The 25,285-nt window shown below is 34.8% G+C and overlaps 2 protein-coding genes across 5 annotated transcripts in view; both read left to right on the top strand.

The window, feature by feature from the left end:
- Positions 1-55: 55 nt before the first annotated feature.
- LOC149835406 (small ribosomal subunit protein eS19z-like) lies at positions 56-4,672 on the top strand. Its single transcript, XM_090008477.1, has 4 exons — positions 56-203; positions 3,631-3,721; positions 3,844-4,027; positions 4,313-4,672. The coding sequence occupies exons 1-4, from the start codon at positions 120-122 to the stop codon at positions 4,386-4,388; spliced, it is 435 nt and encodes a 144-aa protein (XP_089864603.1). The 5' UTR covers positions 56-119; the 3' UTR covers positions 4,389-4,672.
- Positions 4,673-19,687: 15,015 nt separating this feature from the next.
- Positions 19,688-25,285, top strand: part of LOC149835407 (UDP-Glycosyltransferase superfamily protein) — a 53,507-nt gene continuing 47,909 nt past the window's right edge. Inside the window, exons 1-8 of one of the 4 annotated variants that reach the window (XM_090008478.1) lie at positions 19,688-19,953; positions 20,086-20,116; positions 20,207-20,288; positions 20,366-20,470; positions 22,453-22,705; positions 24,060-24,194; positions 24,476-24,580; positions 25,076-25,174. In XM_090008478.1, coding sequence (XP_089864604.1) covers positions 19,850-19,953; positions 20,086-20,116; positions 20,207-20,288; positions 20,366-20,470; positions 22,453-22,705; positions 24,060-24,194; positions 24,476-24,580; positions 25,076-25,174 — 914 coding nt within the window. In that variant the 5' untranslated portion in view covers positions 19,688-19,849. The remainder of the gene's footprint in view (positions 19,954-20,085; positions 20,117-20,206; positions 20,289-20,365; positions 20,471-22,452; positions 22,706-24,059; positions 24,195-24,475; positions 24,581-25,075; positions 25,175-25,285) is intronic. The other 3 variants (XM_090008479.1, XM_090008480.1, XM_090008481.1) reach the window with 3 other exon arrangements.

Raw genomic sequence — 25,285 nt, forward strand, 5'->3', positions numbered from 1 at the left:
GACCCATATGAAGACCCGCTTTCTCCAAGTCCTTTTAATAGGTAAGGTGCAAAACCCTAGCGTCCCCTTGGAAAGCGGAGAGAGAGAGTCTGCCACAGCAACCAGAGAGGCGGCAGCCAATGGCGACCGCGAGGGCGGTAAAGGATGTCTCCCCACACGACTTTGTGAAGGCCTACGCCTCCCACCTCAAACGCTCCGGCAAGGTATCGTCTCTCTCTCTCTGTCTGAAGAAATATTGATTATGTCATGGATCGTGTTGTTTAAATGATTTGTTTTCTTTGTTCTTGAGATTAGAGTGGATCTAGTGGATTTCTTTTAAGGTTTTTCGTTGTTTGGATTCGACGTTTCTGATCAAAGCAAACTGCTCGATGTGGTTGGTTGCGATGCTAAAATGATTTTGTTCGATTGAAACGGGTCGTGATTCCTTTGTAGCTACTGTTCGTACTTGGATTTTGATGGTGAGCGCATAGTTGTATTCCGTGGCACGTTTCCTTCTTGGGAAGTGGAATTTTCTTTTCCTTCGTTTTTCTTTAACCTGCGCGATTGTCCTTTTTTCTTTTGGCTTATTTTTGTTTGCTTACTCGCTTCGATCCTAAATTTAGTCGCATAGGTTTTGATTCATAGCTCCATTTTTTATGTTGGTGCCAAGTTGTTTTGTTTAATGGTCAATGGTGAATGGGAGATAGGAAGGTTTAAGGTTTACTGGAAGAAACATGCAGATATTCTGATGCTGGCACACAACTTATTTAACATGAAGGTTGAGGTTTTTTTCGGTGTACCCTTTTGCTGAAGGACATCTGATGTAGTTTTTTTTATTCATGTTTTATGTTTTTGTCGTTGCCAAGTTTATTCTCTTGAAAGCTGTGGAATTTTATCGATTGCTGTAATTGTTCGTGCAGATCAACGGCCCGTTCTCATGGACGGAGCAATAAAGAAGAGGTTTATCGTAGGATCCAAACCAAATTCAAAATATATATGATTTAAGAAAAAGGAAAAGTATATAATGCCTATTATGTGTTCCTTATTGCATAGCAAAAGAACCTCTATTTAGTCATCATAACCAAAAGAGAGTAAGTGTTCCCTCTCTCTCAGACTTAAAAATCTCCTCTTTCCTAACCGAAGAAATGGAATCCCTATGTAATAATAATAATTAATAAACCTACGTTCTTCATTATGTATATGTTCTTTTAGCAAATTGAATCCCATGCTTATTAGATATTGACATTTGGTAATTTTTAAAATTATCCATTATTTTCTAATTTGGCCATTTTTTAAATAACTAATTTAGTCTAAAATCTCTCTCGCTCTCTTGTTGTAACTCTAAAATTATCTATAATTTGACTGTAGGTAACTTTGGTAATTCTGGATGGATTTTCCTACACCCTCTCTTTATAATAACAATGTGGAGCACCTACTCCCTTTTAATAGCTTTTGGATTTTTTGAGATCCAACGGCGGTAATGCATCTTAAATATACATGCAGCTTACTCCAGGAGCACCGTATCATTACTATGTATACAATATAGAGTAAGTGGTAGCTGCCTACCACTTTTCTAGTCTACTGCTTATGTCACACGGACACGCCATCTGACCCAACGTACCTGTGTTGACATGTCTGGACAGATGGATTTTCCTACCCCTCCCCCCACTCTCTATAATAATGATAAGGTGCTCCCGGAGCACCTACATGTTCTCCGTGGCTATCAAAAAGTTTGGTCAGTTGTCTGGTAGGGCTGAGGTCGATCTGACAAACCCATCAGCTACACCACCATCTTCGAGTGTGTGCTCCAAGACTAGAGAGTGTAGCAGAATTAAGATGCCTATAAATAGTTGAGGGGTGGAGGGTATTAAAGGGCATGCATATCATATCTAGCTTTGTAGGATGACAATTTTGTCTTTTTCATGTATAGGTTTTGTTTTTTGGTTTCTTTTCCTAAGGGTAACTCTGTCCTCAGAATTCTACCCCAACACTTCACATGTAATATATTGTTTAGAGAGAAGAGTGAAATCATTGATGATTGATCTCCTCTCTTGTGGCATCGTCTTCTTTTTCTGTTCTCTTATTACTTCTTCTTTTTTGTTCTCTACTTCTAATTCTGCCCCCCCCCCCCCCCGCGCCGCGCTCTTACAATGTCATAGAAATGTGGATTTACAGGTTTCAAGAGAGGAGGCTATGGTCTTTTTTTATGAAGCACATTATTATTATTGTTATTTTTTTTTGTTATTTTGCAGTTTTTTGTGCAATAAATTCATTATTTTCAGTTATTTCTGACATTTGAATTTTCGTGGTTGGGTTTTGGTCTCAGATTTGTGAACTTCAGGGATGCCCTTCCTACAACCTGCATGAATTTGGTACTAGAGAAACAGGATTTTGCTCAGCTCAATTTTTAAGATGTCGAATAATTTGTCAAATAACCCTGTGAAGTTCAAGATTCAACAAATACACCATCATCTTGATGAGTTCTTGATTTTGAAAAGTCTGTCATAAATTGAATTTTGGATCTACATATATTGATCTATTACCTTGGCCCATTTGGATTTTAGATTGCATCTTACTCTCAATTTGCATCTAAGATATTATGAATTAATTAAAAGTATAGCTTTCTCTGAGCCTAGCCTGAGATGCGCAGTCATACTAGTTTCAATTTGTTTTAGTTATTATTACGTCATGCCCCTATATAGTATATATGTGATTAAAGTTTATTTGTGATTATAGGTACTGGATGTTGTAGATCGCCTTACTTAGGCTTACCTTCTGATTCCTAGTAGTTGTGAGAACATGGAAAAGGAACAAAATGTAAAATGTATTGTAATGTCAAAAATTCCTATTTCATGTTCTAAATTAGGTTTTGCAGTATTTCATATGAATTGGACCTCAAAAAAGTGTCTCATTTAGAATGTGGTGGAGTAGAGTACCTTGAAAGTGATCCACTCAAGGTGTTCACAAGGTAGGCTGGAAGTTATTCTTGTAGAGTGGTGCAACTTAAAAGAATAAATTCATGTTAGATGCCAGGTGTGGATTAATACGTGGACTAAAGGAAAAAGAGAACCCATGATTTGGAAACTGGAGATGTTTTTGGACTTCTCTACAGAGAAGAATGTAGAACAAACTGTTCCTAATCTGGTATGAGATAAGCTAGTCTAACTTGATGCTCGCACAGTACTGGCTACTGCATGGTCAATTACATGTATCCCATGTTTATCGCTGATCCTTTCCTTCAGATTGTCTTTCCTTTGTAGCCTGTGCGTGAGTGAATAATGGGTGAAAAACTTTCTGGTGCGCCATCGCTTTTGTAAGCTCCAAAAAGGCCTATGCTGCAAATCATCTTAGTCATGTTCCAGACTGATACGTGATCTAAAAAGTTGGCCTTGGATGAGGCTAGACATATGCAGAAAATATGCAAGTGTCTAGGTGAATAAACATCTACAATCATCACACTGAGAAGCTGTTAATGCCATTAACTTAAAGAATCTAGAACAGGAAATTGAACAGCTATTATCTTGTCTTTTTGTTTTGATAGCTTAATCTTGTTCTATACCATTATTGGTTTTGACCAGATTTTTTTTTTGAAAGGCAAAAAGGTCTACCCATTGCAATGATGCTTGAACTTATGACCTCTCTTTTCACCAGATTGAACTGCCACACTGGACTGATATTGTGAAGACTGCAACTTTCAAGGAGCTCGCACCCTATGATCCTGATTGGTATTATGTCAGAGCTGGTAATGGCCTCTCTCTCACACACACGCTCATGGGAAGTATTTGATATGCACATCTTAGCATATATGTACACCATATAATTGTTATTTTATATTATGTTTTGTTTCTTTTTTATTTGTTGTAGCATCTATGGCAAGGAAGATCTACCTTAGGCAAGGCATTGGTGTTGGTGGCTTCCAGAAGATCTATGGTGGGCGCAAAAGGAATGGGTGCCGTCCACCTCACTTCTGCAAAAGCAGTGGGTCTATTGCTCGTCACATTCTCCAGCAGTTGGAGAAGATGAACATCGTTGAACTTGATCCAAAAGGGTTAGAAAGCACTACTCCTTTGGTTGTGTTTTGGAAACAGAAAAGAAGCAGGTTGGGCAAGTTGGTCCAGCCCTGCCTCCCCGCATTTCCCTTGTTTAAATGAAATATTCAAAAGTTTGTTGGATTCAACTGCTGGCTTTGCGGAAAATAGGTGCATGAATTTAATTTTTCTGTTCAAGGGAAAAGCGAGTTGGGCTTAATGGGTGCACCAAACGTGGCTCAACACTTATAACTTAAAATTCCTTAGTTATTCCTTAACAGGTTCTCCATGTGGTCTTTTGACAGGGGAAGGCGAATCACATCTAGCGGGCAGCGTGACCTTGATCAGGTGGCTGGCAGAATCGCAGTGGCCGACGCCTAATGCTCTCGTGTGGCGGAGCCTTCTTCATTTTGAATGTTTGTTTGTTTTTGTTTCAGTTTTCAGGAATAGTAAGGGCTTCCAACTTCCAAGTACTTCGTTGAGTAGACAAAATCGGTGAGGACGATTATTGTCATGCATGTCAATGCTTTTGGTTTAAATCTGATTTGATTTAGATTATTATATACAAAGGTGTTGAACTTTGTTCATGCCTTTTAGGCTATATAATGTATTCCGTGGAGCAGGCGTGTTTGATCGGGATCAATTGAAAGTGTTTGTTGGTCTTATCTGAGATAGGCTCATAAGCTTCCCTGATTAATGGTTAACGTTTTTAACCATCTCTTTTCCATCCACGCATCTATGAACAAAACAAAGTTGTTCACTGGTTCTTTTCCTTTGCCCGTTTTCTATTTTCAGGTCTGATATCCTAAATCAATGGAAAGAGCCTACGGATAACAAAACAAATAAATAAATAGCTAAAGCCCCTTGTTTTCCTACTTGGGTGGAAAAATCCATGGTATCGCAGTTTTCTATTATTTTAAACTACCAAAGATACCCATGTATACACCATTTAATGTATGAAATTCTTGTTGACCGCATGCAAAATTGACGGGAAGTAATGGTTTTCTTACTTTCTCCTTCTAGGGCGCACACCATTTGCTGTCCTCGTGCTCTGAGCTGAACATCTCATTAGTAAATAGCAATAGAGAAGATGGTTGGTCATGATGTACCATGATGGCCAGCGCCAATATGGTATAAATGGTAAGAAACAAAAAGAGAAACCTACGTCACCTTGTGTTGGGACGTTTCAAGTTCGAACCCCAAATGGTTGGGACGTTGTATAACTGGTAGGGGTCTGCCTAAGCCCAGCTTTTTCCGTCCAAAAAAAAAAGTTATTCGTTCACCGCTTTAAAAATGTGCACCAATCAATCTCTCTCTCTCTCTCAAATGCTATGCTATGATGACACGCCATTTAGGGGCATGTCGCGAGACACGATCATGACAGCCAAATATGTATTTTATATTTTAAACATTATTTTATTATTTTTCAATAATATTTTAGAAAAATTAAAACATCAAAGATATAATTTTTTTATTGAGTAAAATATTCAAAACAACCGTGTGATCGTATCTTGATTTTGGGTTTTTTGAATATGCGTGTCCAACTCGAGTCACATATGGGGTCATACCTGTTTGTTTTCTATATAGGTTAAATGAAAGATAAAGAAAGGGAAAATTTTGTTACAAAACCCAGACTGGCCTGTATCAAACCCTATAGGGTCAAGGTTTGGTCACAAACAAGGAGGTCCAATTAGAATCCATGTCAAACTTAAAGAGTCCATTAATATATGGAATTGGGTATGCTTTTTGAAATTTTGTTCCAGACCCAAGTCTGACAATAGTTCTGACTAAAATCCATAAATTTTCAATGTAAAAAAGATAAAAGAAAATATTATTTTACTGAATATGATTCGGGTATGGATTCTTCTATGGTAGGTCCAATTTGATGAGGTCCCTACCTGCACCTAACCCTATAGGGTCAAGGTTTGGTGACAAACTAGGAGATCCGATTATAATCCAAGTCTGACTCAATGGGTTCAATCAATATAGAGTCAGCCAAGGTTTGCAAAGTTTCATACCAGACTCAGCTTGACTCATGTTTTGACTATGATTCACAATTTTTGAATGAAAAATGATTGTACTATATGACAAAGATGATGTGTTTCTCAAAAAAACCTATAATTTTTTCAAATTTACTCAATGTCCAAAACCGTAAATGTCTAATGTTAAAATAACCATTTTAACCTTTGCATTGGCGAATTTTCTTCGGATATACAAATTTTATCTCAAATATGTGGCCAAGTATTATATTTATGATCTGTGATAGACTTTGCCATAGACTCTTGACCAAGAAAATGAAAGATTCTAAAAAAATACAAAAAATAACAAAGAAACTAGGCATAAATATCTTTTTAGCGATACCTAATTCACTGAATAACAATAAACAGGCATTGAAATACAACCCTAACAACGTTCATAAAAGAGGAAATGAACATGCGCACAAATCTTGATTATTCTATACTATTTCTTTAGCCACATGCACTGAAATTCTAAAAATCAATAAAAATGACAAAGACAAAATAAGGTGTATGCTTTTCAACACCACCAATATCACCTTGATATGATGAGCGACTGGAGAGAAATGTCCTCTCAAAGATATATTAATTGGTTATCATAACATGTTTCTTTTCCCGATTTAGAACTAAAAAATAAAAACCCTAAAGGAGTTTGTGGTTTTGAACAAAACATATAAGTTAGAGGTCTATGTCTCATCTTTTCAATGACCACAAATTATAGGTTTTTTACGTCAAATCATAGAGATATTAAGAACATAAACTAATACAGAAAATATGTAGATATATGAATTTTCTCTTAAATTTGTCAACTTCCTCCTAAATATGTGAATTTCTCCTATATATACAAATTTTATCTTAAATATAAAATTTTTTAATTAAATATGTGAATTTTCTACTATATATGTGAATTTTTTTCCTAAACATGTGAATTTTCTCCTATAAATGCCTATGCAATTTTTACCCAAATATGCAAATTTTCTCTTAAAATATGCAATTTTGCTCCTAAATATGTAAATTTTCTCCTAAGTATGAGATTTTTCTCCCAAATATGTGAATTTTCTCCCAAATATACAGATTTTCTCCTAAATGTGTTCTTCCTCCAAAATGTGTGAATTCTCTCCTAGATATATTTTCCTTTGAAATATGTGAATTTCTTCCTAAATATGCATTTTTTTTTAAAAATTTACTCCCAAATATGTGAATTTCCTTCTAAATATATGGTTTTTCTCTCAAATATCTAAGAAAATTTTAAATATCTAAGAAAAAATTCATATATTTCAAAAGAAAACCACATATTTAGAAGAAAATTCACATATTTTGGTGGAAGAACACATTTAGGAGAAAATACATATATTTGAGAGAAAATTCACATATTTGGAAAGAAATTCTCATATTTAGGAGAAAATCTGCGTTTTTATTATCGTTTAAAAGTTAAGACATAAGCTTGTAACTTTCTTTGTTAGAGTCATAACTGAAAACCCTTCTAGGGTTCTCATTTTTTAGTTTCAAAACCAGAAAAAAAACATGCTATGTATATTGGAATAATTAAAGACTCTATCTTTCAGTGTCTTCCCATCAAATCATCAGTTCAAGGTGATCATGGTGATGTTGGAAAGATAACACCTTAATTTGTCTTTATCCTTTTTATTATTTTCGGCGTATCTAAAAAATAGCATAGGATAATCGAGATTGGTGTGACCACACATGTTCATCTTTTGTTTTAGGGACGTAGTTGAGCTATATCGCAATGCCCATTCATAGTTTTGCAGTGAATCATGTGTTGTTGAAAATATATTTATGTCTAGTTTTTTTATTCTTTTCTATGTTTTTCTATAATCCTTCAGTTTTTTTGTCAAAAAAGTAGAGGCAAAGTATGTCACAGATCTTGAATGCAATACTTGGACATATTTGGGAGAAAATTCACCCATGTGAAGGTTAAAATGGTCCTTTTAATAATGAACATTTGCGATTTTGAACATTGAGCAGGTTTTAAAAAAATATAAGTTTTTTAAGGAAACACATCATTGTTATCGTATAATATGATTTTTTTATTATTTTTTAATGTAATTCACATAGGATCTTGGTACGGTTTAGCATGTGGTGTATTTGATTGGACCTTGACCCGACTTGTACCATACCTTATAGGGTCAGGGTTTGGTGATAAATAAGGAGGTCCAATTAGAGTATAGGTCAAACTCAGAGGGTCTGATTAATATATGGAGCCGAGTATGGTTTGTAAAATTTTGTACTAGATCGAGGCTTGATCCAAGTTTTAAGTAAGATCCAGAAATTTTCAATGTAAAAAAAAGTATTTTTTTACTAGGTTTGGTTCATGTAATCCTTACAGGATTCGACTATGGTTTCTCTTATGGTGGGTCCTATTGAACCTATACATGGACTTGGAACAAGCATCTCAAGTTTAATCTGGGTTTGATCAGACCTGGTCCGAACCAAACCCAACAAGTTCACACCCCTACGTTCCTCTCTCTCTCTCAAGTCTCAATTAATGTGCCTTCACCAGGTTTCGCCTTGGGGTTGATCACTCCAAACCAGTTACACCAATCCAATCAGACTACATCTTAATAGACCTGGGGTCTAGTTTGGGTCTGGAAGGTACACCCTCCCCGAGTCGTTTTCTACCCAAACTCAAGGTCACCACTAATATATAAACCCCACCATTTTATACTACTACAAATTTAACCTGAACGCATTGGATAGGTCCACAACTTCAGTACCTGATCAATAGAGTTGCTTCTTCAGAGCATCAGTCTGAAAAAAACATGTGGTATTATTATTATATATAACAAAATCATAAATATATATTAATAATATATATGTTCATTGTAAAATATGATATTAGAATGAGATGTAATATATTGACTACATTTTACAATAATATATTATCGTATATTAATATGCAAGGTAATAATATTTAAAAATACTACCTAATATTATTATATAAGCTAATTATGTATTAATAAAGCAATATCTAATTAATACATAATAATACTTTGCATTTTAATCAATGGTAATAGTTATGGATATGAATAAAATATATGTGGTTAAACTTGGTCGCAACTTGGATACGAGTATATCTATTTAACTAACTCCAATAATACCATAAAGTACACTAAAATAGTATTTAAACAACAGCTAATAGTTAATTAGTAACATGTAATATTTATGTCTCTAATATTGTCATATATTATAATTACTATAATAATATTTTACATCTTACTATTGTACTAATACGTAATACATTGACTACATTATATATCAATATAGTGTTTCTCTCAAAAAAAAATTATCAATGTATGGAAATTTTCAAAAACAACCTGGGGTGAGACCTACAAAAGGCACCTAAGTTTTTTATATTGTCAAAAGAACACCTAAACTTTTCCATGGTTAATTAAAAGAGTCCAGTGTGAAATGCTTCCGTCAAAATTCCTGATAAAGGTGTGCTATTTTTTATTATCACAAAACTGCCGGTGTATTTTCTAACTTTTTTTTGGAATAACAAAACTTGATTTGAGGGTAAATCAGTGACTTTATCCTATTAACTCAACTTGATTTAGTGATGGCGCAAATTAAACTGGCAGAAACAGGTTTTCTATTAACTTAGTAAAATTTTAGGTATAATTTTAGTGAAATTCAAAACTTAGTGCGTGCATGTTTTTATTATTGCCTAAACTTTAGATATGTATTTCAAAATTGTTTGTTACTATATTACATAATAACATGCAAAAAAATTGTATTATATAGATAATATATAATAAGATATTAGTTTAGTTAACAAGAATATATCTTATCTAAATATAATGCCAAAAAATAACCTTACTACCCATGAGAATAATGGTATTTCACAATGTAGCTAGATGATGTCTTGGATCTCATGAACTCAAATTTTGCTGATTTTGAGGGTATTTATGACGATTTTACCGTTCCATTAAAACATGATCTAGTAAAACTCAAAAGTTTCAACGAAACATGTTTTTTGCTAGCGAAACTGAGATTCTCTTATACATTGAAATAACAAAACTCAATTTATGAGACTTATCGTACCACCACCATCATCATCATCGCCATCAAAGTATATATATACGAGATAATAAATTTTTAATAAAAGTAATTTTAGACAAAGTTAATTGGTAATCAATACATGCATGAAAAAATCAAAGTATATATATATATATATATATATATATATATATATATATAAGTACATTACCATCTCACTGTCCCTCCTGGTGTTAAAACTACTTAGCAATTGCTCGTTGTGAGCAGCTACATTCTCTTGGCGAATATATGCTACGTAATAGTATCGTTCTGTAACGACCTCAACTCATACTCGTTGAAAAGTCAATTTTTTTCTTTTAAACAATTGTGAAAAGAAACCCAGAGACCCGGGGCCATACAGACATAACTACAATCCACGTCACAAGGGATCTTATACTAACCATCAACCAAACCAAATATCTTTATTCATTAATAATTAAAGTTTGGAAAAAATAAGCAAATGAATATCAAATAAAGTCACTCAATATCAAAATAAAATGTTAAAGCAATCACGTAGTCCTTGTAGCTCCCTATAGTAGCTGGTCTCATCACTGGGCTTCAGAGGCTGTGAAAAACATATAATATATGATGTCAGAATAATAGATCCTGCGTACGAATTTCTCTAATAATTCAAATAAGCAAGAAGAACATAAATCAAATTCATGCAACCTTTTTAGAGGAATACAACTACAATAATGCCAATATTTAAATAACCATTCTTATATTAGAGAGCAACTATCATGGAACAACAATATATCATATGTAAAAGAACAGGTAAAAATACATGATCAAATGCATAACAGAAAACATACATGATATCGATGTACATGCATGAGTAACTTATTATCTTATTATCAAAGTTTTCTTTTGTATGTATGTTCCTATTAAATGTACATAATTTTTTATTTCACTTTTCATTAAAACCTACAGATACTCAAAATGAGAACAATACATTCCCGAAGTTCAAGTTAGGTTCATAGTTGTAGCTTAATACAATTTGTATTTTATTATTAGGTTCCACATTTAGCCCTCGATCGATATCAGGAATCAACATCATATATCAGAATATTAGAATTCAACATCTAGTATGAGGACACTAGGAAAATCAGCATCCATTAATGTCACTTTCTTGGTATATCAATAACAACAGTTGTGTTTACACATCACCTCCAAGCAAAGTGACAGAATCTCCCTAAAATCATGGTCGGGAGGTGAACCACTTAGTTGGGTTTAAGAGCACAATCGCACACAGAGTTTTAGTATCCTCACGGTTCCTCAAAACCAAAGTTCAGAATTCTCACACTGTAGAAAGAGCATTCATGAATAAGTATTAATTACACTGTTTTTCTTTTTTTATCTTTTTATCAAAAGAATATTCATTTCACAATATTCATTTTGTAAATCAACATGCAAAATCCAACATGAATATTCATTTTGCAAATCAACATGCAAAACACAACAATAACATTTGTTTTGCAATTCAATATGCAAAACACAACACGGGACCTTAGACCGTTACAATATGGAACAACAACAAACAACAACAACAACTACGCCTTCATCCCAAAACAATTGGGGTCAGCGATATGAACCAAAAAAGAAATTCATTTTGGGTCTTCCACATGAATCCTTTTCCTCCAATCATTTCTATCCAACGCCATGTCCTCGGTGAGGTTCAAAGCATTCATATCCTTTCCTATCATCTCCATCCAAGTCTTCCTAGGCCTACCCCGACCTCTTTTAACTAATATATTTTCCCATTTCTCCAACCTTCTAACTGGAGCATCATTAGGCCTTCGCCGAATATGTCCAAACCACCATAAACGATTCTCTCGCATCTTATTTTCAATGGGTGCAACACCTACCTTCTTACGTATCTCCTCGTTCCGAATCTTATCTTTTATTGTATTTCCACACATCCATCTAAGCATCCGCATCTCAGCTACACTCATTTTTTGAATATGATGTCTTTTGGCAGCCCAACATTCCGTACTATATAGTAAAGCGGGTCTAATAGTCGTCCTATAAAACTTTCCCTTGAACCCCAATGGGATTCTACGATCGCACAGCACTCCAGTAGCACTTTTCCATTTCATCCACCCAACCTTTATCCTATGATTTACATCCCCATCAATTTCTCCATACTTTTGAATGATGGATCCCAAATATTTGAAATAATCATTCACCGGTATATCTTGCTCACCAAGCTTCACTACACTCCCATCACTACTTCGTTGCTTACTAAACCGACATTTCATATATTCAGTCTTACTCTTACTCAACTTAAAACCTCTAGCTTCCAATGTCGGTCTCCATAATTCTAACTTAGCATTAACCCCAGCTCTAGACTCATCAATCAAAACAATATCATCAGCAAACAACATACACCACGGTACATTTTCTTGAATTGATCTCGTAAGCTCATCCATCACTATCGCAAATAGGAAAGGGCTTAAAGCAGATCCTTGATGTAACCCAACCGTTATCGGAAAATTGGTTGTCACCCCTCCACAAGTGCGGACATTGGTTACTACTCCTTCATACATATCTTTAATTATACTAATGTACTTGAGAGAAACACCTTTCTTCATCATTGTCCACCAGAGAATGTCCCTAGGTACTCTATCGTATGCCTTCTCTAAATCAATAAAAACCATATGCAAATCTTTGTTCCTCTCTCTATATCTTTCAATAAGTTGTCTAAGAAGATGTATAGCTTCCATAGTTGATCTTCCAGGCATAAAACCAAATTGATTCTCCGATATCATGACAACCTTCCTCAACCTAGACTCAATCACCCTCTCCCAAAGTTTCATAGTATGACTCATGAATTTTATACCACGATAGTTTGTGCAATCTTGTATATCACCCTTATTCTTATATAAAGGCACCAAAGTACTCTTCCTCCACTCATTAGGCATCTTATTTGTTCGCCAAATCAAGTTAAAAAGATTTGTCAACCATTCTAAACCTTTCTCTCCCAAGCATTTCCAAGCCTCGATAGGTATACCATCTGGGCCAACTGCCCTTCTTGATTTCATTTTCTTCAAATCCTCTGCAATTTCTTTCTTTTGAATCTTGCGCATGAAGTCACGATTTATCTCATGAAAAGGAATGGAGAAGTCTCCAAAATCTTGAGCATGACTATCATTAAATAGCTTATCAAAATAATCTTTCCATCTCTCCTTAATCTCCTCATCTTTGACTAAAACCCTTTGCGTTTCATCTTTGATACATCTAACCATACCCAAATCCTTCGATTTCCTATCTCTCATCTTTGCAAGCCTATAAATATCCTTCTCGCCTTCTTTGGTATCCAACTTGTCATAAACCTCCTTATATACCTTAGCCCTCGCGTTTCGAACAACTTTTTTAGCTTCCTTCTTTGCTATCATATACTTCTCCAAATTCTCATTATCACGACTCTTACTTAGATTTCTATAACACTCTCTTTTAACCTTAATAGCTAATTTGACATCCTCGTTCCACCATGATGTATCCTTACCTAGTAGTGCACCGCCTTTAGACTCACCCAATACCTCCTTAGCTACTTTTCTCATACCACCCGCTATCTTATTCCACATTGATTCTGAATCCTCCTCGAGACACCAATCAACTTCCTTAACTACCTGCTCTACAAACATTCCTTGTTTAGCTCCTTTCAGTGCCCACCACTTAATTCTAGGATCTATCCTATGTCTATCCCTTTTGCGGCAATGTCTATCCGTTACAATATGGAACAATGCAATTAATTTAAAAATTCAATAAATATCAAATTGATTTTTGCGATGCATATAACAAAAAATAGAGCAACACATGCTCGTGACCCACATAGCATTTAGTGGTTCGCATTTGACAATTGATGCACTTTATGCAAAAATCACAGTGAACATGTGATCACACAATTATCCAAACATGTCTACAAATGCATATTAATTAACACTCGATTTGAATATATATGAACAAATAAATCACACATGCATATGAACACATACTTGCATAATACATCTTTATTTTCATGGTTTATCTCATGCATAATATGCAAACATGCATGTGATCATGCTAGTGCAACAACAATAAAAATTTCAGAATTCACGTTTCATTACAACATATATACGTAAAAAAACATATTAAATTTCATAAGCATGTGAAATCAACGACTATTTCTACCATTTCGGGCAAGCTCGGGGTACAACACGTCCTTACCAAGTTAAAGTCATGTTGGCCGCACGCGAGACAACACTGGTAGTCACATGAAAATATTCCAATGCTCATCTGAAAACATGCATAACAGTCAAGTCATAACATGCATAAACTAGACATGAACATACACACAAATCTGCATATTACACATGTATAAATCTATGCATTAAACATGTATAAAGTCTGAACTTTTAACATATGCAAATCTGGACATAAACATGAGCATTTGGCATATGTAAATTTGGACATAACCATGAGTATTTGACATATTAAATTCTGGACATTTACATGCATAAACATGAGTATTAAATCATGAACATACATAAACATACAAGTTAGCATATTTAACTTGTATGAATATATACAAATCTGCAAATCCAACACGGGTATGTATACATAGATACCCTCTCTATTTTCTTTTGAAACTGCCCATAAATGTTTTTGAACCTGCCTAGCTGAACAACAGGCCAGCTAGGTTCAGTAGGGCATAAAGACTGCCCAGTTTTTATTTTATTTGAAACTGCATAACCGAGCTGCAAGTCGGGTGGAGCTTTACCAACACATAACACTGCCCAACCGACCTGCAGTTGGCTGGGCTTTTTCAGGAAATCATTAGTCAACTGACCAGTAGTTCAGCTGAGGTTGTATCATAAAACAATATATAGTGCCCACATTGTACCAGTCTTTTTTAATAATCGGATTCTGATTCGGCCCAAATGATACAATCAGCTAGGCTTTGGCAGTTTATGCAGCTGCCCAGCCGATGTAGTCGGCTGGGCCTATTATCATTAAGATTTGCCCAACCGATCTGTAGTTCAACTGGGCTTAATCAGAATCTCACTTTTTTTTTAATCTACCCAGTCGGTGCCATCGGCAAGGCTTGATAGATTATCGACTAGGCTTAATAGATTTTAAAGTTGTCTAGCCGACTGTCGATCGGCTGGGCTATAACAGTTTATGAAACTATCCAACATTCTCATATATATATATATATATATATATATATATATATATATATATATATATATATATATATATATAGGATGTTGCCGCATACACGATTTGTGTGTGTGTGTCGATCAAATATAAAGTATGCTCATACCATGTAATAAATTCTAAATTTGAAATACACATAAATAGCTATGATTATACCAATTTTTCATAACTCAAGCATAGGAAACCAAATCAGATTTTATGAATTCCTTCAAAAACATCACCTAAATTCGATTTAGGCTCCTTTTCCCCATTTAAATAAAAAAATCCATACTTTGTTTAGAAATCGAGAAATACCGAAAAAAATTGTTGAATGCCTAGAGAAGAAGGTGGATCTCCTCCTTTCTCTGCATCTTTTTATTTTCCTTCTTTTCTCTTTTCCTCCTCCTCTCTAATTCTTTTCCTCTTTCTCTCTTTCTTTCTTTCTTTTTTTTTAAGTTTTTATAATGGGGAGATGCCGCTAGAGAGTGCCCCTACCCCCAAGGAGTTCTATTGTGGGTTAGAGATAGAGCTTCTCATATGAGAGTCTATCTCGAACTCTTTTTCCTAATCTCTCTAGATTTTTTTTTTACTTTTCCAACTCTTTCCTTTTTCCTTTGTTATCTTATTTGTTAACTTACTTTCTTTTTATTTATTTTTATCTCATGGCAACCATGGACTATTCTAGAGGGTGGCGCCCTCTCTAGAAACTCTAGTTGCGCTCGTCCAATAATTTTTGGAATTTATTAATTTTAATATTAAATTAATTAATTAATAATTATCCAAAAAAAATTAGAGAGTGCCTTATCACTCTCGGAGTCTTTTTAACATTGAATGTCTCCAGTTTAAATTTTTATACTGATTTTACAACTTTAATTTCGTTGGATTTGGATTTTGGATAGGGATTCAGATCCAAGGTCTACATCCATGTCCAAAATCCATATGGATCCTAAGTTGGACCAGCTCCTAGTTAATATGGGTCTTGGACTGAGTCCAGATCCATATTAACTTAGATTATATGGATTGGATCTAGTCTGATCCAACCCAATCTCGGTTCCATCGAGACAGGCCTTTTTTGAAAAAAATACGATTTTCGAGTCAACCGTAACCCAAATTCAAAAAAATCAACTACCATTGAACTCAAAATTTTGAGGCGCATCTAATGATATATATTTAAATTTTTGCTTGAATTTAACTCGAATTTTGCTTGGTTTTAAAGGTTGAAAATAAAAGTTTTTATAACCTTTTAATTGGATCAATTAGATCTTGCTGATGAGACCTGAGCCAAGCCCAAACTCAAATATCACATCCTAATACCAAGGGTTCTACCTATATTTCTATAACACTTAGCCAAAATTTCAATAGTCTCTGAATATAACTAAGTGTAGAAACAAAAGATATTACACATTCGACTAATCCTTCAAATAGTACGAGATACTTATGCTAACACAAGAAGGGTCACGAGGTTGTGGTTGAGTATAGTGAAACTATCAGACCACTCGACTGACCATTTGGCATCAACTGCATTTATGTTGTACAACTAAATATCCTTCGCAATATTTGTGGCATAGACAACCATATCCTATTTATCATCAACAATTTTTTTCGCATGGGCACTACATTACCTACATAATAAAGTTTCATTCATGGTCAGAATTCTATATTGAATTATTTATAAAAATATAATTTCTTTCACGTATAGTTACAAGTGCTTCGGTCAACACATAAAACTTTATATTGCAAAGAACCCTTATCAATCTTCCATTAATTCCCTCTTTATTTTCCTCTTTATTTAAGTTTTTTTCTTTGTTTGACCTACTTTACATAACAATACATGAAAACCTAGGACTTGATGACATCTAAGGAGTCTTTCAATGGATATGTGATCTTGTATCCAAACCTACAAAGATCTATACATGAATTAATACATAAACCGGTATATAGAGATAACAAAATCATATTTTCATATAAATCTAATCAAATTAGTGAATCAATATTCATACCTCCAACAAAAACAACATGCCGATGAACTTTTTCTTTCATTCTTCATATGACTTAAACTTGTATACATGTGCTCCTAATAAACTTGACATTGATACTTGAAATCCATATACCAATGTGCATTCACTAGCTCTCTATGGCACTTCAATCATGTGATGTATGTTGCGTCTTTCAAGGTGATGGCCATCTCAATTTTTGAGAACTAAAACATATTTGTTGTTGGATTCTACATATGTATCATAAAATCTATGAGACTATGAATAATGTTTCATGGTGAAACCTTCAAGAATCGCCATAAGTGCATTAAATCTAGTTAGTCATCATTATTCTTCGATAGTGTTAAAAATCATTTATATGCTTGGAACTAGTATAACCAATACATAACGCTCATTGAATCATTTGCGTTTAGTGGTTGCATATTCTATAATTATAATAAAATTTGCATGAAATCAATCACATATCATAATTTAATTATTTAATATAACACTCAAATTGATTTATTTTAATAGATGTGATTGATTCATCTATGAATTGCAATATTGTGATGTGTGTATATGTGTGTGCTTGTACAATAACCAGGTTGGATATTGGATATACACACATCACAATTTAATCATTGAATTGCAATATTCAAACTAGTTATCTTACAAATATGTTTTATAATTGCACACATATATTATAATGTAATCATTGATTTGGAATATTCAAACTGGTTATCTTACAAAGACACTTCACATATATACACATGCATCACAATTTATTCATTGAATTATGATATTCAAATTGTTATCTTACAAACATGTATCACAATTTAATCACTGAATTACAATATTTAAATTCATTATCATACAAACATGTTTCACAGACCTATATTATAATTTAATCATTGAATTTTAACATTCAAACTAGTTATCTTACAAGCATGTTTCACACATACATATATGACAATTTAATCAATAATTGACTATAACATTGAAATTGATTGCAAACTTATTAAAAATATAATGCATACACTAACAAATTAAGGAAGTACATGTCCACGAGTACTAAACCTGCTTTGTCGCTATGACCTTTTCCTTAGAGCATGCACTTCCTCCTCTAAGAGATGACCTTCCACCTAATCCTTCTCTGCCCTCTTCATCTTAGCCCCCTTTAGGATCTTTTTCCACCCTCTCCACCTCAACCCCTTAAGGATGCTTCACCTTGTCCACCTCAACCTTATCCTTTTAATGGAAAACATACTCTACTCTTTGACCGACCACACCCTCACTCCCCACCTCACCCTTCGACTTCTCAATTTGATGAGGTTCCTTCTTTTTCCTCTCATCAGCCTCTTCATTTTCTAGAGGCAGTTCTTCTATTTACTCCACAATCTCCTTCTCATCAGTCTTACCACTATTTTCTTTATGAGATTCCTTCTTTGCCCTTTCCATCCTCACAATGTTCACATTTCCCCCTCCATCTCATAATTGTAGGTGGTTATGTTTCATGCTTCCTCCAGCCGAGCATGCATGTTAGTAATTACTAAAGATTCAGATGTTAATGACTCCTTGCACTTTTTCACTACTTTTTGGATGTGAAACAAGATTTTGAACATTACTTCTTCAACCTTTCTTAAAGCAACATCTTTTCTTCCTGTCATTGTATATGCTTGTTGCTTCTTATTTTAATATAGCATTCTCGACTTATGCAAATTGATGCTACATTTTTTAGTGAAATATGTCAGCCACCTATACTCTTAACTACATAGTAGGTTCCATTTCTATATACATGTCAAGTCTCTTTTGTACTCCATAAGAGTACAAATCACCCAATACCTAATTTTTTCATTGCCCTGTTTCTTCAATAGATGTTTTTGCCTCTACGAGAAGACAACTTTAACAAAAAATAAAGGACCCAAGCTGGCTATCCTTATCTCATAGATTTTTTTCCCTATTTTACCCCTAAAGTGATGCCATCCCAGAAGAAGGACCCATATGCCCCTGAGAACACGATAGGCATGTAAATGTGCTTTTTTTGCCTTTGTATATGCTCTAAATTGCCTTTATTGACCTTTTTATTTGCAAAAGACTAAATTCTCCTGGCTCCTAACCCTTATTTTTCATACACCTATGTGGATCAGCATACCCATTTATCTAACAGGGATATCTATATCCAATTTTAACTTTATGTTAGGTCAGGTTGCTATCAATCTCGTGCTCTTCAAAATGACATTATCCTCGAGTCCGGTAATTGAGGATGTCTCCCCAATTACTGGTTCTTTCTATCCTTATATTTTCTCTGTGCATTCTCAACCGCAGCAGTTACACCTGATCCGTCAGATGGTGGGTGATCAGGTGCAACAGCACATAGTAGGTGTACAATCACATTGCACCCGTTCTACCCTCGTAATCGATAGGGTGTCGCTAAGTAAGACGGGGTTCGTCAAAAACGCCAAGACAACCAAACCGCCCCTCGCAGCTGACGTCATCACCTCGCGCCTCCCGTGATTCCAACGCTGTCCTTCATCCTCCGCATAACTCGCGCACACACAACCCTCTCGCTCTGTGCGCGCGCGGTCTCTTCGCCTCTGCCTGACGTTGCAACTCAGCGTTAATGGGGGTTCTACTTACCCCCTGCATCACCTCTCCTTCTCGGACCTTCTCTGTTTGGGAAACCAACAGGGGAGTGCTCAAATCTCGCGCATTCTGCTTCGCAAAGTAAGAGCCCAACTTCTTCTTTTTCATTCTCATTGATCGATTTCTTGTATCAGACTATCTCTTTCCGCACTTTTTTCTCCTCCCCCCATGTTCTAAATCCCTAACTGAATCTTGCATCATTGTCCATGTCAGAATCGAAGGCAATGACGATCGCACAACCGCGGTAAGCACGATATCACCATCTTCTCCCCCCCCCCCCCCCTCCTTTTTGGGTTCGATTTTTTCGTTAACTGTTTTGAATTCCGGATTTTAGAAGGAATCTGTTGCGCCGAAAAGCGGAGAATTCGAATCGAAGAGTTCCGACATATGGAAGCTCTTCAAGGATGCTCAGCAGAGTAAGAGGAATCTAGTTTTCAGTATCTGTTATCAATATTGTTCTATTATGTGTTGATATTTTGTTTTTGTTTTGTAGACATATTGTACCTGAACAAGCTGCGTCTTAAGGCCGAGGAAGAGCTGAACGGTATTAAGAAGAAAAACGAGTCGCTTAGTGCTAGAGTAAAAGAGTTGGAGGCAGGTAAGTCCGGCTTCCAGTTTTTGCATCCGAAGTTGTGACCGTTTATGAGATAGTGGTTGTGGCTTGGATGCTACTATGATTCGTTTCAAGAAATTGTTGCTTGTTTAGCATTGGCGGAAAAGCAGTTTTTTGATATTGTTCTTGAGGTTCATTATGCTTGTTGGGTCACTTGATCATGTCTCGTGGCCACATTTTCAAGTTCATGACCAGTGTCATTCTATATAGAAAATTGCTGCATATCTTGAGTAATTTTCTCAAATATTCTACTTTATCACCTTTAAGGTCCCACCACCGAATCATTGGGCCTTTCTTGGTTTCTCTTCTTATCATCTATTTATCAATATGCTTATAGAATTAATATTTTGCGTCACATAGCAGTGCAGTTTCTTGGTATTTAACCTACAATTCTTAAATGTTGCTAGTTCTTGTCATCTACCTATTTTGTGTCTAAGTCCATTTTTCTACGATATAGTGTTCGTAATTTTCACATTTCTATCTTTATGTTCATATCCTTTTTGTATTCTTTCAAGTATGCTTTTCACCATTTTATACATTCACTTAAAAGTCCGCCTATGACTATGCTGTACGACTTTCATTAATTGTCAAAGTTCCTGTCCAACTCATCTACTTAATCTTGTTTGTGGTAATATGCACTAAGAATGCTAGAGATCTCTTTATGTAAGATAATCTAATAATCCTAGTTCTTTGAATGTCCAGAACCTTATTTTGCAACACAACTATTGCATTTCTTGAATTTTTTGTTCTTACATAGTAAACTGGAATCTATTTTCTGGATCTTTAGTTTTCTCTTTTTCATTTTGTTTTTATTAGGTATAACTAAATTTTTTCTTCCATTCCTCAACGTGGCCTCTAATTAAGCACCATTTCTTGTTAATGAACAAATTTTCTGCACTAGCTTTTGTATCTTCTGGATAGATTCTTTTCTTACACTCGTCATATGAATATGAGAACTCTGTATCCTATGCCCTATTGCCAGTTTTTGCTGTTGCATTTTGCTTATCTGGATGCCGTCTGCACTTCACTAGGACCGTGTTTCACTGTAGGATTTTTCTTGTAGTGCCTTGTTCTGCATATTTGTATGCTTCTTATTGCGATCAAGTTTCAGTGCAGCACCTACTTAAGAAAAATGTTTTGGCATTAGTGATAGTTCTCTCAGAACTCATTTTACTAAGGTAAAAATTATATGGCAAGTTGCCACTTGATGCAACCTTCTTCTTTTCTCTAAGCAGGACTGGTGCTAATAGAGCACCAAAAATGAAAAATCTATTAGTTTGGCTTATATGCATAGATCTATATTTTCCCCCAGCAAGTTTGAAAATGCTGTGTTGGTCTCTTACATGAATTGTAAAATATCATAGGCAAATTTTTAAGGTTCCTTATATTTTTAAAGTAGAATTGTCAGAATGTCGTACTCTTTTTGTTAAGTTACTTATATTTGGTAGTGACAATTAATATACGGACTAAGGGGCCACTACATTGTTTTGAAATTTGCAAAGGGTAAAAGTTCATGGTTAACTTGTTAACATCTACTAGAGGTGTGTGCAAGAGCTCCACCAACTCAAGTAATGCAGCAACAGCACACAGCCACCTTTGTGCTACTTTTGCAGACTGGATGGGGCATGACAAAATTTCAATTACTTTGGACTAGGGTTTTGGCAAGAGGAAAGAAATGGAGAGAAAACTTCCACTCCTACCGTGGTAAATAAGGCTAACTAGGATTAGGATGATCCCACTTTTTCTCTCCTTTTAGCTAAAAGTATCAGTTCCCCTGTGTACTCATTAATCAGGAAAATGTCCACCAGCCCCAAGATAAGTGGTGCTTTTATTCTCTAAACCCAAGAATTCCGTGTTTTGTTCAATTTTTTCCTTTTTTGAAACTTGGGAACATTTTTTTTTCAGCTATTTCATGGTTGAACTGAGGCCATTGCTTTGTCAAGAGATTAATGGTTTCTTTTTATTAGATGGATTCAACTCTCCTGGGAACAACATGCGTTTCATTTCCATGGCAGACAAGTCACCGGTTTTTAGTGAACTAATGCTCCGAATCGATTCAATGGTCGTTTCGGGTATTGTGGACTCAGGTGAAGCATCAGATTTGAGAAGGTTCATAATGGAGAACAAGTTGGTTGTAATAGATGCTTTGTATGATACGAGAAAAAAAAATGATCAAGAGTTACTGTCAAATCTTCGTAACTTTTTGGAGAGCAACAGAAGGTAAATATATTGAACTATTTTTTGTAAGGTTGAAAATTTCTTTATATCTTGATTTATTGACAGATTATTCTAATTTTTCATACAAATAGATGAAAGTAAGGCACAACATTCTCAATAGAGAATTTCATGAAGAGGTGTATTAACTTTAAGTATGTTGTTTGGATAATCATCTGCTAAATTCCTTTTCATTAATGCGCCATATGGTTTGAAACTAGCCCAATTTCGTGAGGTTTGATGGTTATTCAAGCAATATTTAGAGTTATCATGACACACACCTTTATATGCTTTAACAGTGTGGACATGTTTGCATATTTTTTTATTGTGATTGCTACTTTGATTTTGTATGGATAACCACTATTACCAGGAATAACATACTTCTGTTTATACATCTCTATAGGAAGAGGGTTAGCTTAGGCCTTCTCATGTCATGAAATCTGGTACCACCTTTGAGGTTGTGTGAGAGAGTTGAGATGAGAAGGGGCAGTCACATATAGTCTCTTTATTCTCTTAGTTTGAAGCCACACCTTAATCTCTTCATTAATGTATGAATACCTTAATCAGGGTGCCTTGCAAACTGTCATATGGATACGGCTGCAGATATGGGATACAGCCATTATCATGAAGTTGTCAATATGACTAGTATATAAGTGGATGCGATACATGGGCCAAAATGGAGTATCCATGTGACAAAGCTTACAAACAGCATTACAAACAGCAAGTATTACAATAATATGCTATTATGGTTGGCATTCCAAAACACGAGAAAAAACAAAAGTGCCATTGATGATGTCATAAGTTGAATGACTGAAGTAATACCTTAATCAGGGTGTCTTACAAAAATCATTACAAACAGCAAGTATTATAATAATATGCTATTATGGATGGATTTTCAAAATATAAGAGAAATAGCACAAATGCCGTTGATATAACTTGAACTGAAGTACCCTTATGTTGAACTGCGTGATATCTCTAACAAGATTCACCCAGTCGTAGATGCTAACAAGAGAAATAACACAAATGTCATTGATATGTCATAACTTGAATGGAAGTACCCTTATGTTAAACTGCATGATATCTCTAACAAGATTCACCTAGACTTGACAATTTTAGGTATGCTGATCTTAATTTGCTATTTGCATCTGGAAATTACAGACTTCATCTCCATGTATATAATACTTTCTGATAACTAATTCAGAGGATTTGTTGTGAGGAAGTGGTATATACGTGGGAATAAAGTCTGTAATTTCATTGTGCTTATGCTGGCTTTATATATCTGAATGCATTTGTTTCTTAAGGATTTTCTTTCTTCTTATTATACACTATGCTCATGTCTGCTGTTCTCCTTGAAATGCAGGAAAGGTTTACACATAGTGCACATTTGCACAGAAATGACACCAATTGCTTCCTTTGGATCATTGGCATCGTACATAACAGGGTTATCTCTTGCACTTCAAAGAAAGGGAAACTTGGTGGAGATCATATTGCCCAAGTATGTAAAACAAAAAAAGAAGAAAAAGTAAAAGAAAAAGAAAATAAAAGAAGGAAACAAGTGCACAATCTGTTTTGGAACCTCTGTGTGTGTGTGTGACTCACACACATAGACATATATACATGTACATGTATGTGTATGTAAACTTGTCTTTATATGTTGATATTTTAACATAATACTTTCTTTGGGGCTGTGTTGATATTTTAACATATGCTTCTATTGGAAGCATGTGTTTCCCTGAGCTAAGCTAATCTAATTCATGGTATCTTCATTATAATCAGATATTCAATCTTGAACCTTGATGAGGTGCATGCATTGCGCAAAATTGAAGCTGGAGTTTATTCTTATTTTGGCGGTCATTGGCATGAGAACATAATTTGGACAGGGTGAGATGCTGTTTACTTTTTTTTTGAGTTTGTTGTTGTTCTTTTTGAAATGGACTGTATAGCAGCATGCATAAAAACAAAATTTTGATACATCCAATTTAAAGCAGTAAAAAGCTCACATTATCTTTTCACAATTTTATAATAATGTGTTAAAGGAAATGCGTGGTGAGATTTTGGAAATTTCCGCAATTGTCACTGCATCATAAAATGTCAAATATGCAATTATATTTTCCCTTTTCTCCAATTCAAAACAGCTTAGTTTAATTCATTAGTTTACAATTTTACATTATTGAAAAAAATCAATAAATTTTGAGCTTTGAAACTTTTTGCTTTTAACTTTGAATATATTTTCCTCAGAATATTTCTGCTGAGGCAATACTAGTGCCAATATTGGTTATCATGCTTTAAACTAAATGAGTCTCGTGATCATGTGGTCTTTGCATTTAACCTATATAACATATCTTGCTGATTTTTTCAATTTATGTGCAACTGCAGGGTTGTCTGTGGCATTCCAGTAACTTTCATTGAACCCCAAAACCATGTTGCATTTTTCTCCCGTGGTGCTATTTATGGCTATCCTGACGATTTGGAACGGTCTGTGCATATGTTTATGAAATTCGTTGCCAATTTCTTTTTTATTGCATTGAAGAAATCAAGTGAATGGAATCCAAAGTTCAGGGAACATTAATCACAGATTGCTGCCAT

This window comes from Nuphar pumila, chromosome 6 (genome assembly GCF_984573655.1).
Source record: "Nuphar pumila chromosome 6, dmNupPumi1.hap1.1, whole genome shotgun sequence".
NCBI lineage: Eukaryota > Viridiplantae > Streptophyta > Magnoliopsida > Nymphaeales > Nymphaeaceae > Nuphar > Nuphar pumila.

What these genes read in the sequence shown, in the direction of transcription:
- LOC149835406 (XM_090008477.1), top strand. Translation starts at nt 120, where the DNA reads ATGGCGACCGCGAGGGCGGTAAAGGATGTCTCCCCACACGACTTTGTG. An exon ending in ACCTCAAACGCTCCGGCAAG is followed by an intron (nt 204 to 3,630) that starts GTATCGTCTCTC and finishes TCTTTTCACCAG; the next exon opens with ATTGAACTGCCACACTGGAC. An exon ending in GTTGAACTTGATCCAAAAGG is followed by an intron (nt 4,028 to 4,312) that starts GTTAGAAAGCAC and finishes GTCTTTTGACAG; the next exon opens with GGGAAGGCGAATCACATCTA.